The sequence below is a fragment of the Pan paniscus genome, chromosome 10 (assembly GCF_029289425.2).
Source record: "Pan paniscus chromosome 10, NHGRI_mPanPan1-v2.0_pri, whole genome shotgun sequence".
Lineage (NCBI taxonomy): Eukaryota > Metazoa > Chordata > Mammalia > Primates > Hominidae > Pan > Pan paniscus.
The window spans coordinates 53,705,733-53,723,297 of NC_073259.2; the positions used below are offsets into that span (position 1 = coordinate 53,705,733).

At 34.8% G+C, this 17,565-nt stretch overlaps 1 protein-coding gene across 1 annotated transcript in view; it reads right to left on the reverse strand.

Moving 5' to 3' along the window:
* MUC19 (mucin 19, oligomeric) overlaps positions 1–17,565 on the reverse strand; it is a 193,102-nt gene that overhangs the window by 127,289 nt on the left and 48,248 nt on the right. Inside the window, exons 27-44 of the mRNA XM_034935026.2 lie at positions 17,283–17,420; positions 16,134–16,283; positions 13,857–13,951; positions 13,305–13,431; positions 11,668–11,914; positions 9,422–9,474; positions 9,224–9,324; positions 8,836–8,987; positions 8,050–8,188; positions 6,879–6,983; positions 6,599–6,793; positions 5,743–5,982; positions 5,514–5,670; positions 4,415–4,540; positions 3,430–3,571; positions 2,705–2,736; positions 1,866–1,895; positions 301–342 (exon numbers count right to left, since the gene is read on the reverse strand). Of these exons, the coding sequence (XP_034790917.2) occupies positions 301–342; positions 1,866–1,895; positions 2,705–2,736; positions 3,430–3,571; positions 4,415–4,540; positions 5,514–5,670; positions 5,743–5,982; positions 6,599–6,793; positions 6,879–6,983; positions 8,050–8,188; positions 8,836–8,987; positions 9,224–9,324; positions 9,422–9,474; positions 11,668–11,914; positions 13,305–13,431; positions 13,857–13,951; positions 16,134–16,283; positions 17,283–17,420 (2,271 nt within the window). The remainder of the gene's footprint in view (positions 1–300; positions 343–1,865; positions 1,896–2,704; positions 2,737–3,429; positions 3,572–4,414; positions 4,541–5,513; positions 5,671–5,742; positions 5,983–6,598; positions 6,794–6,878; positions 6,984–8,049; positions 8,189–8,835; positions 8,988–9,223; positions 9,325–9,421; positions 9,475–11,667; positions 11,915–13,304; positions 13,432–13,856; positions 13,952–16,133; positions 16,284–17,282; positions 17,421–17,565) is intronic.

Below are 17,565 nucleotides of genomic sequence, written 5' to 3' on the forward strand. Positions count from 1 at the left end.
TTAATAAAAGAAATTGTAAATTACTTTCAAGGAATTTAACATAGAATTTTCTGACATAGCCACTTCCTCCACATCAGTAGTATGTAGAATGTTCTTAGGACAGACAACCTTTGAAAAGGGAAGATGTTCTTTACTAATGTTACAATTACATACAGACCTCCTACTTGGCATGGGCCTTTAGCAAATACATAAACGGAGAATGAAAAATTTGAAAAAAGGGCCATGATTCCTGAACTAAAAATTATCTTTGCTGCTCACTTAGGAGCTATAAAAATAATTAGCACTTTTTAACTTATTTACCTGCTCCGGTGCTTAATATGGTGGTAGCTGTTGTAGTGGAAACTGTTTAGGAAACACAATATTTATGAAAATAAATTAATTGAATAATTTTTGCTTGGAAATATAGTTCAAGAAACCAGTTGTCGTAAACTAAAATTAAAATTTCTGAAACGTGTACAGATGTTAAGTGACAAAATAATTTTTTATTTATATCAATACAAATAACACCATATATTTATGTACGTCCACCAAAAATAACTATTTCCTGTTATTATCACTTAACCAAAATCCCATAGGAACTTTATAAGGTCTCTTTATGGGCCAATAATAACTTAAAGGAATGTGGTTCAGAACCCTGACATGTGATAACTTCACTTCAGATAAGTGACCAAAAATAACTAAAATTTAACTAGCATTTTACAGCAGGCTGCATAATTTTAAAGAAATTGTCAAAGCCTAAGGTTTCCTATTTTCTGTACTATCTCTTAATTTATACTACCCACCTCCAAGTATCAATCAACAGGAAATAAAATCCCAATTTATATCACACAAGGCAGGAATATGTAAGTGTACTACAGCAACTCAAAGTGTACTTATATTGCCAAGAAGTTAAATGTCCCAAAACTAACATCCAGCATCCTCCTGAGTAAACATAATTGTAATGCTCTGGGTGGGTGATGGTTCAAGCCTATAATCCCAATGCTTTGGAAGCAGTGAGCTATGATCATGCCACTGCACTCTAGCCTGGGCAGCAGAACAAGACCATGTCTCTACAAAAATAAAAAATTAGCCAGGTATGGCAGCACATGCCTATGGTTCAAGCTACTCGGGAGGTTGAGATGGGAGGAGCACATGAGCCTAGGCAATAGAGGCTGCAGTGCACTGTGATCGCACCATTGCACTCCAGCCTGGGCAACAAAGTGAGACCTTGCCTCAAAACAAGAAAGAAAGCAAGACAGGAAGCAAGAAAGCAGGCAAGGAAGGAAGGAGGGAGGGAGGAAAGAAGGAAGGAAGGAAGGAAGGAAAGAAGGAAGGAAGGAACGAAGGATGGATGGAAGGAAGGAAGGATGGATGGAAGGAAGGAAGGAAGGAAAGAAGGAAGGAAGGAAGGAAAGAAGGAAGGAAGGAAGGAAGGATGGATGGAAGGAAGGAAGGAAGGAAGGAAATAATTTTTTATTTCTGTTTTCAAATCATCCTCCAGCATGATGATGGTTTTAAAATATTTACTTCACAGAAGGCAACATTTACTTCTACTTCATCCACTTATTCAATTATTATCTAAAAATATCAAGCTTTGGATGATGATATTTAACTAATATGCAGTTAAAATATTAATGAATTAATAACATAAATATTAACTAATAATACCTATTGTATGTTTAATCATATTCCTAACTTAATTAATAGAAATATAATGAAATGATATTCTGACATATTTCTAGTAACTGTTCAGTTTAATTTAAAATTTTTATATCAGCAGATTTACCATCATACCTTTTACTGGCATAGATTGAAGTGAAACCATAAAGGATTAGCTACACAAATAAATCAGAAATACAACATTTAAAATATAATGATGATTTTACCTGCAAATGTTGAATTGGTAGGAGCAGTTTCTGAAATAATCATACATTACTGTTATTGACAGGAATTTTTATATCTTGAAAAAATTCTACAACTCAATTTGTCTATAAGTCATGTCTCTTTTTATTTTACTTCTTGCAATTCCTAATATAAAAAGGAGTAGCTCACGTATTCTTTTGAAGGTTTTTGAGATTTATTATTAAGATGTGTGTTGTGGCCAGGTGCAATGGCTCATGCCCATCCATAATCCCAACACTTTGGGAGGCCAAGGCAGGTGGATCACCCGAGGTTAGGAGTTCGAGACCAGCCTGGCCAACAGGGTGAAACCCCATTTCTACTAAAAACATAAAAATTAGCTGGGTGTGGTGGCAGGTGCCTGTAATCCCAGCTACCCGAGAGGCTGAGGCAGAAGAATCACTTGAACCAGGGAGGTGGAGGTTGCAGTGAGAGATATGTGTTGCTCACGAACAATCCTTCAGTTATTTAATTCATTCTATATTGATTCTCATCTTCTATTCCTTCCCTTCATTAAGCTGTTTTCACTGACTCCTCACTCCCTCAATTCCCAGAATCTACAGTTAGGCAGGGGCATGTATGCAGTAGGTGCACCCCCTGAGTATCAGCCATGGCCCCATCTGACAGTTGTTCAGCATATCTTGGCAGCACTGGTTTCCAACAGCGACTCACCATGGATAATCGCTCTGGGATGGAATTGTACCAGTCCTCGGAGGGACAGCCTAATGCATTAAGTCCCTGCCCTTCTGGTGATTGGTCTAAAAAAGATTCCCAGCCCCTCCTCTGATTTTTCATAAATCAATTAGTGTAAAATTTAATGACTTACCACTGCACACCAACTGCCCTGCAATACAGTAGCTGAAAGTTAAATTTAGAAAGAAAAAAAGAAAGAATTGGAAAATTTGACTCTTATTTGCATACAGCTCACAAATTTAAAACAATGACTTGTCTGATTGAAAACAAACAAAACCAAATAGAAGTAAATATTTGTTTCCCCAAAAGAATACTATTGATTCAAATTGCTTGTTTTTCCATGTGCTGCTATACCCAATCGTTTCACTGAGGAGCTCTGGGCACCTGAAAAATGGTGTACAGGTGACCCTTAAAGGTAGTTCTTACATAGTCAATTTCAAATACGATGTTATTTGATGGCCGTGGTGACCTACTATGACCCTGTCAATTTGCTTCCATGTAACTGTTTGAAAGCCTGTGAACATAATCTTACATTTATAGAATTAAAACTCTTTTCCCCTAAAACTACACAATGACATTTTCTGTCCTGTGTTCTGCATTATTAAGTATAAGATTACACAAACCATTTGTTGACATGTGAATTGTCTGAAAATAAAAATAACTAACATAACTGATATAAAGTGAAGCTAAAGCTGGCCTTCTCATTTAGAAATGGCAGGATCAAAAATTATAGATATATACATGTATACATAACATATATATTATTAACATAATATATTCATACATATATTTGGTTTTTCTCCTAAATGAAAAGGCAAAAGTCAAAATTGCTCATTGAAAAGTTAGTAGAGAATATACCATGTTCTTCCACAATTATCTTCAATCACTCCCCCTGCTGGTATGACATCATTATAGAAACAGCTGCACTCAGATAAACCGACACATTTCATGGTGTTCTCATCCAGGTAAGGAGCACTATCTGGGCACTTAGCATAACAACCTGTGTGTAAAAATACCCACAGTTCATCTCTATCTACTGAAACACATTATACTGTATATTATATATTTGTAAAATTACTTAAATGATGCCATGAAGTGAAGTAGATAATAGCAAAACAACATCACACTCATAATGAAAATATATAAATAAAAGAAGGTTCAGATTTTCTTGCAGTGAAATGTCAAACTAAGAACTTACAGATTTTGGTTGATTTATTTTTTTCTAAAATGATTCTTAAAGTAATTTTAAATGATTTGCTACTTTCATAATGGGTGTGATGCTGTAACATAAAACAGGCTCTGGTAAATACACATCTTGAAATGTGAATGCCAGTTTCAAATATCTGTCTTTGCAACAGTAGGTAAAGATACAGAAGTCATAGCAAAATAGGCTAAAAGTACGCCAAAGGATTTAACACAGATGTGACTTTTGGAAAAGTTTCATGTTATCCTGTTTTCTTGCCCGTTCTTTGTTTCTCTCTAAAATATATAATGCTAAGAATAAAATGCTGCTTAAGTGTGAGATACAGTTAATTATTACGGTAATTACACTACTCAAGCAAGACTGTACTATATGTTGCATTCTGAAACTGCATTCACACTAAACAACATTGTCTAATCAAAGATATAAAGAGTGACAATAGGATCAGAGTGCTGTCTCCCATCCCCCACTAAGCTTATGTTTAGAGAAAATGTTTCTAATGTAGAAACATTAATGTCATAATAAAGATAACTATTCATTAAATTACGAAATGTTAGACACGAAATTGGGAGAAACAATCCTTTCCAGTTAAGATGAATATCATTTGCACTTCTTTATGGATATTCTTAAAATATGTCTTACCTTCTAAAAGTGAAGAAAATTTCTGGCCAATGAGCTGATCTTTGCATGTTTTTGCAGTCACTGTGCCACAAGGTTCATAATGCCATCTGCATTCCCCAGGCGCATTGTAGTAATCACAGTAGACAGCTGTAATTGAATTATATTAAATTACTTTCATTCATTATATGACAATTTTCACCTTTCATTTTCCAAAGCATTTTAACAAGGGATTTGGGGTGATATTAATAATAAACATATCTAAAGTATATCAGGTCTTATCAAGTTCCTTTGGCTTTATCTAAACTGTCATATAAGTCAAAATAGATCACAAGAGGGGAAGGCATATAAACTCAAAATAGCACTTTGTTTTGCCATCTCACAGTCAGGTTAGTTTGAGATTAAAAAAGTAAACATTAATTTTATCATTTGGAGATATTTTAGGTCATAGTCTAGATTCACGGTTTCAATTTCAGCTTTAAATTGGAAAACTAAATCCTAGACAATTAAGCTCTTTAATATGTAAATAACAGTTCTTAAATGAAGTAACTAAAGATGTCAATATAATCTAATCCTGTGCATAAAAAACTGAATAAAATGAGGGTTCTATTTTAACCTTCTTATATTTTCTCTCATAATACTTAGAAGGAAGAGAGCTGACTCATTTCTATTAAAGTTATTACATTCCATATGTATCGAGATTCAGTCTATACTCAATTTTCAGTTCATCTTCTATAGGGCTCTATGAAAGTTTTCAAGGAAACATGTGTGAGCACTTTAAGCAAAAGTAATATATTCGGTAAATATTGAAAGATATGTAAATATACCAAGATAGGTAAACAGTTCATCATCTAAGTATGAATGAGAAATAGTCTCCATCAGTATTCATTATTCCCCCTGTGAAAATACAAATTTTTAAACTAAAATTAAACTTGAAGCGCTGGGCCAGGTGCTTTATTTTTTAAGTTAGGTATTTTTGCACATCATAAACAAAAATATTAACATGTTTCTAGGTATACAAACATGTGTTTTATAGAAAATATGAGAGGAAGACTGAGGGTCTAACAAAACACTTCTATCTAATTACGCTTTGAAAGAACAACAACATGTGGACTTCACTTACGACACAGATTTGGTTTTCTCCATGAGACACAGACTCCAACTGCACTACACGCCTCTGCGTACATAGCCACGGCAGTGCAGAATCCCAGGTACTTCCCCTCCATGTCACATGCACAGGCTTCTTCAATGCATGCATCATAGTAAGCACTGGGGTCAACCTAGGCAGAGCACAGCACATGAGTCTCTGGGTGGAAACCCTGTGTAAGTCACTGCTGTCAGAACAATGATACCTTGTTGTGGCAGTCTCTGAAGGTGCTGTCTCTGAGGATTTCACATTTCCGCACAGCCCAGGCTTTACAGTATGGGTTTGAATCACATGGGAAAGTCTGAGCCACTGTATCTGAACATTCTTGGCTTGTTTTCCAACTATTCCCAAATTCCAGTGCTCCAGAAGCTACTGAAGAGTATCTTGTTGTGAAATCATCCTTGAGATCACCATTGTTATTTCCACAAAGACCACACACTTTGCCCTGTATTGATCAGAAAGGGAAATTTAAAAATTAGTTGTACTAGGGACATTGAGATAGGTAGACAAACAGATAGATGATAGATGAATAGATAGATATCATGATTATGTATATTGGAGCATGAATCTATATAAAATTCCAGTTTCCATGGATAAGATTCCAGAATTTGTGGATAAGATTATTCTCGCATTTAAGATACCCCATGTCACAAAATGATCTAGTATCACGCAGAAAAAATGTCTAAAGAACCAAAACAGGTATGTCTGCTAGTTTCAAATTACACATGAGACTACTTTGGTTTCTTAAAATATTTACTCCAAGGAAGACATTTAATTCAAAATATATCAACTACCTGAAAATCACATCATGTGATAATCTCAAGTAACCAAATATGGTTAAGCTACAATGCCTCAGGTTATTGCATTTACTTTTTAACCAGATTTTATTATCTTTGATTGCATTTCCTATTTCACAATAAGGTTGAAGAAAGGTGGGGGGCTTGTTACTCTAACAGAGACCCTGCCATTCTCCTACACTCTGCCTATGAATACCCGTCTTTAATTTTAGTAACAGAAATGATTTTGCTTCCCCATTATTCACTTGTTAGCGATATACATACATTCCAGTTTGGATCCAGAATAACAGACAGTCTTGTATTTTTGTCCCAAATCACGATTATTCCATTTTGAAATTTCAGAATTAAGTACAGGCCAACAGTATGTATGGAGTATGCATTTGCATTGAGTTCACATTTCTTACTTTCTGTAGATTTGACCGCTGTTATTTTACCATCTTGCAAGACAATATTCTGATCCTGTAAATTCAGACAGATTTACAATAACAGTTTTATTTGGCTTCTCACAATGTGAGAGGAAAAAATAAAGAAAATAGTACTGTACCTGAAAAGCAACTATAATTTTTCTTGAGCACGTTAGCCCATCTTCACAGCATGGAACACTCTCCGTTAGAATACGAAATGTGCCATTTTCATGACCACAATAATCCTTTAAAATAAAAATTATAATATTTTGTGAATATTAGAGACACAGAACTCGACTACAGTATTTGTGTCAGACAAATATTCTTAGAGAAAATATTTTCCTCAAACTCAATAAATCGCCATATGCTGTGTTACGGAATTTCCAAAAAAACAATAGTTTAACACATTTACAGATAGTTAGCCTTGACTAAGTCCACTCTAGCTAACTTGTTTTGACTCAGTTATTTTCCCATTACTTCTGCACAAGTTCAGAATTATTCTATAAATATGTAAGTCTTTAAAGTATATATGTTTGTAATCACAGATTTATTTCTAGACTCTATAAATAGCTAGATAAATTTGGCCTTATTTCCTCAAAGACTTTTATGAAACTTGATATTCAAATAAAACTAATGAATAAATACAATACAATCTAAATTTTACCCCTTAAATGTTAGTTAGGAAGCTTACAGCTTAACAAGATGAACTCTGGAATGTATGTAAGCATGAACTCTGTAATCAGACAGGTCTAGGTTTACTATGACATTTTCTATTTGGTAGCTTAAGTTGCTTAAGCTCTCTAAACTTCAATTTCTTCATCTGCATCATAGGAATAATAATATCAGTCTCATCATATTATAATTATTAAATGCAATGAAATATATAAATTTGCTTGGCAAAGAAGCACTCATAAATGGTAGTCATAATTTTTGCTGCCAGCGCTGTTGTTAGAACAATCATATCTTGCATTTATTTATTGAGCACTAGTATGTCCTCCAGTGTGTGCTCTAGTGTGGTTTCAAGTAGGGGCTACTTTCATGCCCATTTTGTAAATACAGAAGCTGAGACACTGAGAGGTTAAGGAATGTCCCCAAAGACATGCATCTGATAAAAGATGGAGCCAGTATCGAAATCTAGTCCTAGCCTCCAGAGCCAGCAGTACACAATATAACATTTTACTGCCTTCTGGAAACATACAAGGGACCTTTTAAAAATATTTCCCATTTTGAAAATAAAATTATTTGGAACTAATCTACAAATGAATAATTAAGAAGTACAGAAACATTTTAATAAGACATACTCATAATTACCTCAAGAAATGAATACTGGCAGAGACCATCAAAACTGTAACTCTTCCCATCAAAAGTTCTAACATGACCTTCCCCATAGATGTGGCAGATGGTTTGACATTCATTTTGGGTACAACTCCAAGACCCTTTAATGCAGGTACTAAAAGGAAAAAATGAGAGAGTGTAGTGATTATATTATGTCAGGATTCATATACTAATATTGCTTTTGTAAAGAAGCACAAAATAATGTTTCATATTGATTTAAATTTTGGAGTTGTCTTCATTATAAAGTAGGATGTTCAATATATACAATGCTACATAAAGTTCTGTTTTAAGCATAGCATTTTGGCCGGGCACGGTGGCTCACGCCTGTAATCCCAGCACTTTGGGAGGCCGAGGCAGGAGGATCACAAGGTCAGGAGATCGAGACCATCCTAGCTAACACGGTGAAACCCCGTCTCTACCAAAAATACAAAAAATTAGCCGGGCATGGTGGCGAGTGCCTGTAGTCCCAGCTACTGGGAAGGCTGAGGCAGGAGAATGGCGTGAACCCGGGAGGCATAGCTTGCAGTGAGCCAAGAAGGCACCACTGCACTCCTGCCTGGGTGACAGTGCAAGACTCTGTCTCAAAATAAATAGATAAATAAATAAATAAATAAATAATAAAACTAGCATTTTTTCTAACTATATTTGGTCATTTTTTTCAAATATCCCAAAGTGTGACTTCTTCTTTCCTATGAAAATAAGAACAGACTGCATATTTTCTAATATCCAAAAGAAATAAAATAAGAATCCGTTATTAAGCACCATTCATTGCAGCCAACAGAAGTGACACTTCCTTCATCATATTCTCGTCCACCAAAAGAGCATGGACAGTCATTAGGAAAGACACATATCCCTTTAGAATTTCGAACCATTCCTTCTGGACAAAAGCACCCACGTTTGCAAGGCAAGTTCTCCTACAAGAATAAATATAAAATATACACCATGAGCCACCATTCTAATCATGTCATATTATCAGCATTAATTTAAATGCTTAAATATACCAAGTATGTATTTGGAGTCAATCTTTGACAACTGAAAATAACACACAAAAAGAGCATGACCTTCTAATTATTTTTCATTAAAATTGTAGCTTTCCTAGGACTCGAAACAAAACTTTTCAATGGCTAAATTCTAATACTATGTTACTTACATCAAAAACAGGTATGTTCCGAGTACTGCATGTTCTGTCGGTTCTTCTCTGTGCCTTGGGATCACTGCAGTCTACATACTCAGCCCCTCCAGAACAATTTTCTGCAGAATAAGAATTGTCATTAATCAAGAGCCTATTGATCTGTTTTCTTTAGCCAAAGTGGATATTTTAAACTTGCACTGTGATTTTAACACTTACGTAGGGTTAAATCAATGGGAATCTGGCAAAGAAGAATTCCATCCCGACAGACGCTGGAAATAAAACAATTTTATAAATTTAGACATAAGTTTCAAGGACAATTAGTTAAATGAGTGAGACACCATCCCCAGAAGATGCATAAAATGTACCAAAGGATAAGATATCACCTTGTAAATATTACAGGAATATACAAACAGGGTTTTATGGACATCAGAGAAAACCTCGTGGAAAGGATGGCTGGATCTTGATGATAAGTGAAATTTAATACTTCTGATAAGGTGCCAAACTGTGGTGTAGGAGAGAATAAGATATGTTCCAGTGACTCAAATGAGTCATGTTTGGATGGAAGGCAGGATGCAAAATGGGCGGAAGTGGTATATGTAGGTTGAGGCCAGACTTTAGATGGCCTTAAATGACTTGCAAATTTGTATTTGTTCTCCAGGTAACTGTCAGTCACTAAAGTTTCCGAGCAGGGAGGTGGCCCTATCAGAATAGTGCTTTAGGCTACATATTCTTTATTATTATTATTATTATTATTATTATTATTATTATTATACTTTAAGTTCTGGGATACTTGTGCAGAACGTGCAGGTTTGTTACATAGGTATGCATGTGGTTTTAGGCTACACATTCTTGCAGCAGTGCAGGAAACATGAGACAGAGAGACAGAGCAATAATGAGCAACCAAGTTAGCTATCACAGTGGTGCCAGCTGAGGAGAGTCTCAAATAGGGTAGTGGTGAAGGGAACTGTAATTTGAAGGTCCTAGCCTGATTCATTGAAAAGTTAATTTATTGATTCCCATGAAAAAAAGAGCAGACTGCATATTTGCTAATATCCAATACAGATAAAATAGTAATTCTTTATTAAGCACCATTAAAAAGTTAATCTATTGATTCCCCAAAAACTACAGAGAAAAAGAAATTATCATTATCAAACCCCAGCAAAAGGCTCATGGGCTTTGATATAAAGGGGTTACCTAGGCTTTCCTTTTGAATGACCAAGAAAAATTACTTACTGTTAATGATAGCCTCATGAAACCAAAGAAAAGAAAGGAAGCATATTCAAAATATTTTTGAGTGGCTACTTCATTTTGGCAAGAATTCCTACACCTCTCTATGGAATTAGAAACATGCTTAAATTACTTTGCTCCAGGCTGAGCACAGTGGCTCATGCCTGTAATCTCAGCACTTTGGGAAGCCAAGGCAGGTGGATTGCTTAAGTCCAGGAGTTCAAGACCAGCCTGGGCAACATGGTGAAATACCGTATCTACTAAAAATACAAAATATTAGCTGGGCATGGTGGCATGCACCTGTAGTCCCAGCTACTCAGGAGACTGCGGTGGGAGAATCACTTGAGCCCAGGGAGGTTGGAGCTGCAGTGAGCCAAAACTGTGCCACTGAACTCCAGCCTGGGCAATTGAAGTGAGACCCCATCTCAAAAAAAAATAAAAAGAAAAAAAAGAAAAAAATGAATTTGCTCCAAACTGTAGAAATCATAGCCTCCTCAGCCATTACAAAATAGTCAAAATTCTTCAATTCTTCAGAAACTAAGTCCAAATTCTTGGTTATGATCTGACCACTGTCAATGTTTCTAGCCCAATCCTATACAAAACAACCCGCATGTGTAAAATTTTTTCAAACATTTCCTACATCTGTGCATTCTCTTTACTCTACAGGAAATCATCCTCTACATTTCAATTTTGTCTGGAAAAAGATTCATTCCCTAGCACAATTCATATGCCTGTCTTCTCTGAGAAGTTTTCCTTAATCTCCTCAGGTAGTGCCTGGCCACTTCTGCTACCATGTTCTAGTATATAAACCTCCTTCTATTGGTTTGTGCCCTGCTTACTCGGAGTACAGGACAATGTTCGTTCAGCTTTGCAACTCCAGCACTCAGCACAAGGCCTGGCACACTGCAGACACTTAATGAGTGTTTGTTGAATGATGACTACTGAGAGACAGCTAGAGAGCATCTTCTGAATATGAAATCATTTCACATCTGGTATATAGAAGCTACCAGAATATTTTTCTACTGGTGTTTAAAACAAAACCAGAGTGGGATAAGTCATCTATATCCATTAGGATGCAATGAGCCTTCCAGAATAAAAGAGATTTTTGTTAATAAATAAGAATCATAAGTATGGCAGGTCTAAAAAGACTTCATACTGACAAAAGATCATTTATCTGAAAAGAACACAGTCTCTTGATTTCAGTGTCATAGCAAGTATACATATAATTACCATACCATTTATTGTCATCAATATGGATGAGTTTGCCTGGTTGCATGACCTCGTCATTTATGTAACAGTCACACTGAGATTTCAGTACACAGTTTCCTTCATTATTCTGGTACATTTCATCAGGGCAGGTGCATCCATCAACTGGAACATCTTCTACATCACAGCTCCTATCTCTTTCTGACAAGGATCGGCAAGAACTATTACAGGCTTTTACATTGTACTTGAACACTAGGCCACTTGGGCAAGAATGTTCTGTTGGTACAGAGACAAAAGAAAGAAAGAATATGTACATATCCAGGGAAACAAACAATTTTACTTCAGCTTGATGTTTATAGATATTATCATGAGTTTTCATAATAGAGATTATGAATTTTTTAAGTCCTTGTTCATTGAGTTTTTTAAATTATTTTTTATTCTCAGTCAATACTGAATTCCTATTATATGTTTAAACACTTTGCTGGGGATTAAGCCCATAAACAGGAGAGGCAATACATTGCTTTCACATGGCTTATATTCCTGGTGGAAGGACAGTCGTGGTACATGCTATGAAGAAACAAGAGGGGAAGCACTAAGTATGTACAGATGAGGATCTACACTTACTGAAGAGGGTGGGTTAGATGAAGAGCAATAAGACAGTCTAGGGAGAGGTGATTCTGTCTGGAGAATAGCCTAAGTCGGAGGGAGAATTCGTCTTTTAAAGAGCACATAGAAGAATAGAAGCTGTATGGCCAGAGATAGAATGAATCAGTGGTTAAAATTTACAGGGCCCCCTTAAGGAGTTTGGTATTTAGCCTTAGAGCAATGAGACACCATTAACTTGTTTTAGACTGGAGTGTCACATAGTGAGCTTAGTTCGATTTGGCTTTGTTTTAAAGATTACCCTGGTTTCTCTGTAGAAAATGGATTAGAGGAAGCCAAGAGTGAATATTGAAAGAGGCTACTGAAATCACCCAGGAGAAAAACAATGGTGGTTTCTTGAACCTGGTTGGTGGCAATATAGATGGAGAGATGTGAATAAATTTAAGAGAGATTTTGGAGGTGAAACGGACAGACCTTACTGATTAACTGGATACAAGCAATGAGGTGTTAAATATGATCTACAGGAGGTGTGTTTCTACAAAGTTTGTTGTTTGTTTTTGTTTTTCTCTTGGTGAATCAAGCGTTTTTGTGAAGTCATATTCAAACAGTGCAATAAATATTTTAAAACAAAGCAAGGTTTTAAAAATATGATAGTTGAGCCCCTAATTTATTGGTTCATTTTGTTTTTTTCTCAACATAAATTATTCATATTAAAATGTCATTTACGAATGCATTAGCGGTCACAACATTATTTAAATTTCAGCACATGATAATTGAACAGAAACATATATTTATATATAAATACACATATATTCTGCTTTTTCTTTATATGTGAATATATTAAATCAAGATCAATAAATCAAGAAGTAAAATATATAAGGATTGCACAAGGATATTAAAAATAAAACAGAAAAAATCATCTTTGAAAGAACCAGGTAAAAATTTGTAAACACATGTGCCTAAACCACACACGCACACAACACACACACACACACACACACACACACACGACTATAGCGAAACTGAGAAGGAAGTAGTTATTGAAATCTTCTCTGCTGCTTACCACATAGGCCAGTTCTCCATCCCACTATGTATGTTTCCTTCTCAGCACACGCTTTCACATAGTTGCCTAAAATTGTACATAGGCAGTCCTGACTGTTTTCACAAGTGCAAGTATATTTTTTGCATTCCTTGAAAATAAGAAACAAATTTATATTGCATTATGAAGTTACTCAGAAGAACAGGTAAACTGAGTATAATAATTTAGTTCCTAACCACTCTTCTACCCCAAAAAAGTTTCTTTGAAACTTTCAAAAACATTTTTAAATATGCAAAATAGTAAATGAATTACTAGCCTGCTTGTCAAAACATTTAGAAAAGGCAGAAAGAGAAACTTATTCAAGACTTTTCTTATTTGGGGTTATTTTCCAGAACCACTTTTGAAGTTGGTATATCTAACACAACAATAAATTAATAGAATCTAATGCATATCTAAGGATATACTTTAATCTACTGACAATGGTTGTTATTTGAAAATATTTAATATCTACATGCTTTTGTCAATATCAGCAAAGTATTTCTCAAAAAGAGGTGTTAATGTTAGAGCCTCACATACCTCATGATAGGGTTTAGGGTTCACAATTGGGTGGCAGGAAGCAAAAGGCCCACTTGAATCAAGAAGAATTCCACAGTGCCTTTCAGCAAATTTTTCTGGAAGAAAATCAGTGCACTCAAAATTAGTTTCAGTAATGATATAATACTATACTTTCATTTTTTTTTTTTTTTGAGATGGAGTCTCACTCACCCAGGCTGGGGTGCAGTGGCATCTTGGCTCACTGCGACCTCTGCCTACTGGGTTCAAGTGATTCTCCTGCCTCAGTCTCCTGAGTAGCTGGGATTACAGGTGCGTGCCACTAAGCCCAGCTAATTTTTTGTATTTTTAGTAGAGATGGAGTTTCACCATGTTAACCACGAAGGTCTCGATCTCCTGACCTTGTGATTCGCCCATCTTGGCCTGCCAAAGTGCTGGGATGACAGGCATGAGCCACCGCACTCGGCCATAATTCTTTAATTGAAAGAAAAGATGTAAAATTTTAATAGTTCTCACTATTAAAACAATTTTTAAAGTGTTTTGCTGTAATGCATCTAACTTGTCACTATGTGCAAAAATGGCATGCTGTAATTAAAAAAAATCTTACACTAAGAGGCAAAGTCTTTGTTAGCTTTGGATTTTTGGATTAAATCAATTTACCTTTCTCTGAAATGCAGTTTCCATATAAAAATGGAATTAGGGGGCCATATTATATCTTTAGATGTCTTTTAACTTTAAAATATATATTTATAGCTAAATCGTGATGAGTTGGCAAATAAATCAACAACAACACGCCCCCTCCGCCCCCACTACACGATCCCTGTCACCTCAGAAGATTATATCAGTTTTCCTGAAGGTCATATATTAGCACAACCAGTATCAATAATTCCAATACACTAAGTTTGTTGTGTTTTTTAATTGGTATTTCGTTGGCTTATAAATAACTAGCATAGTATTAAATTAACAAAAAAAATCATAACAATAGCATCTGAGTAACAAGTGCTTGGCTTAATGATTTTTGGTAATAAAGGAAGCTGTCTCTATTAAAAACAAACTGAGACCAACTATTTCAAAATTTTTAACAAATTTGCAACCCAGTGTCACCACTTTTTATCTAAATATTACTAACAGGTTAGTAAAATACAGTTTAATTTTCTGTATTTTATGTTAAGTTAAATGTAAAGCACTGAAAATTAAATTTAATTAATTTATATATCTCTCCAAAGTGGTGGCATATAGTCTGCTTAACATAAATTGACTTGGTTTCTTACGAGATATACATTCTCATTATAATTGTTTTCACTGCAACACACCAAAACCAAAATAATATGATAATCAAAACCCTGAAATATATATTACGATGTTTACATTAATGCTTCTAACAACTCTCTTAAATCAAAATTAGTAGACAACGCTTTCAAAAGGAATTGCCTTAGTAATGTTAAAATACTATTATAATCTGATAAGACTATTTCTAATATCTGTTAATTTAGAAACAACTAATTAACATGTCAATATAATATATTTTAACTTAGCTTCCATTGCACTCTTTTTTTAATGAAAGAAGCAACACAAAATAAAGCATTTGTTAGTATCAGCAATACCAGGGGAGCAACCAAAGCATGACTTGGATTCAAAATACTTGGATTTCTGATCTGTCATCCTTATTCACTAAGGATCTTTATTAACCCTCTCTGTGCTCCATTATCAATATCTACATTAGTGGGGATAATAGTCCCACCTATACTGTTCATGAGTTTTGGTAGAAATAAATTGCAGTAATATTTTAAAAGCCTTTTGGTAAGCATAAATGTAAGCTGAATCATACCAGTGTAAAGTTTAATTAATTTCTGTATTGGGGCTTGGACAGCAGTGGTTAGGACACCTGGACCTAGCTATAGCTCTTTCATCAAGTGGCTTCACCAGTTTGGGCAAGTCTTGCTATTTCAACCAATGACCATTTTTATAACTAAGTTAAAGGAGGGAATAATTGAAGAACTAAATGTGCCCCAAATCTCTTCTAATCTTGTTATTCTATAATGATGGTGAAAATTGTGTAAGGAGGAAAAGAGTAGGTATAGAAAACCAAACAACCAAGATGAACTCCCAGTGAAATATTTGTTTTGTAGGAATAAGATCAGCCAGCCAGACTGCTTCTCTGCTGTGTCCTCCAAAATTCAGACAGTACAACAAAAACTAGCTTAAACCAGGATTATCATATTATTACATACATACATACATAAGTACATAATTCCTAGCACCAAATATGTAATTACAGATTTGATAGTCAATTAACATTACCTTTTTCTATACTAATACATGAAGAGGGGTTTCCTTTAGGACAGGACATCATTTCCCAAGAGTTAGCAAATGCCTGAGATGTCTTCTCCAATATATTCTGACTTGACATGAAATCATCCTCTGCTTTGTTGTTGTAGGAACCACAGAGTCCTGTGTAAGAGCACACAACAAAGTTTCACATCTCCTCACCTACTCAATTTTTTGGATTCACATCCTCACTGCACATTCAGTTCTTCGCCCAAGTGAAAACCTGTAGAAGCTACCTGAGAATATGTCTTGTTTAGCCTTCATACATTAAGAAAAATTTCATGGCATTTCAGATTTCACCCAAATGCCCTTTCATTAGAATTCCAGGAGCACTGAAACGCCATTTGCCATGAATACTGTCTTTTTCCTATTTGTCACTGTAACTTTATCTCTTTTGAGGAGCCAACAGAAAGTGTGCTTATAAGTAGGAACTTATGACTCACATTTGCACAATTTCAGTGTGGAGAGTTGAATCATGTTGAGTGCTATATGCCTTTTTTACCTGGACCCTTCTGACCTATGAGTTACATCTATTCCTTTGTGTAAATAAGTTACCTTCTCAAGTAAAGGTGTGTTACAAAAGCTTCTACTGTTTATAAGTAAATAGTCTTTGTGGCACTTGCCATAATCTTTGTTTGTTTTGTTCAACTTTTATGGTTGTAGTTAACTGATTTCTAAGATAGAAAAAATCAGTGAAAGAAATGACCATATGATCTTCCAGAAAGACAAGTCACAGTGTAGCTTTTATATGAATTGTGATTTTCAAAACATTTATATCTACAATATTTTCATTTATTCAACTACAGGTTAAAGCCTTAGTAGCACACACTAGCAAAGTGATACATTAACACATATATCCTCAAATCTCATTTAAATAAAAGCCTTAATTTAAAATGTTTAAAATATTTAAATTGTTCAAATCTTTAGGGAATAGATTTTGTAATAAGTAAAGGCATATTTACTAGGAAAAGCAAGTTGGAATTATTTTACTACAATGTGGAAGGAAAGATTAAGTCAAAATGGTTTATTGGTTTAATGTTATTAATTAAGAGACAATGGAAATTAGAATAAGTGATGGTAATATTTCAGCCTTGGGAATAAAACTGTATCCAGAGGACTTACCCACAGTGTCTGTGAATTGGTTGGGTGGCATAGAAACATACAATTGCATCACAGGAACAATTTGTATTTGTAGTTTCACATGAAAGTATGTTTCTACTTGAAGGTATGAGGAAGATGCATTGAGTATCTGTATTTTATCTGTTAAAATAATTATGAACATTAATAACATGTTCAACAGTTTTCACTTTCTTAAAATACTTTAATATTTTTATATCTGTTAAAAGTCAGAAACGTAATAACTTTAAAAATTGAATAAATGACTGCATCTTACACTTATTTTAAA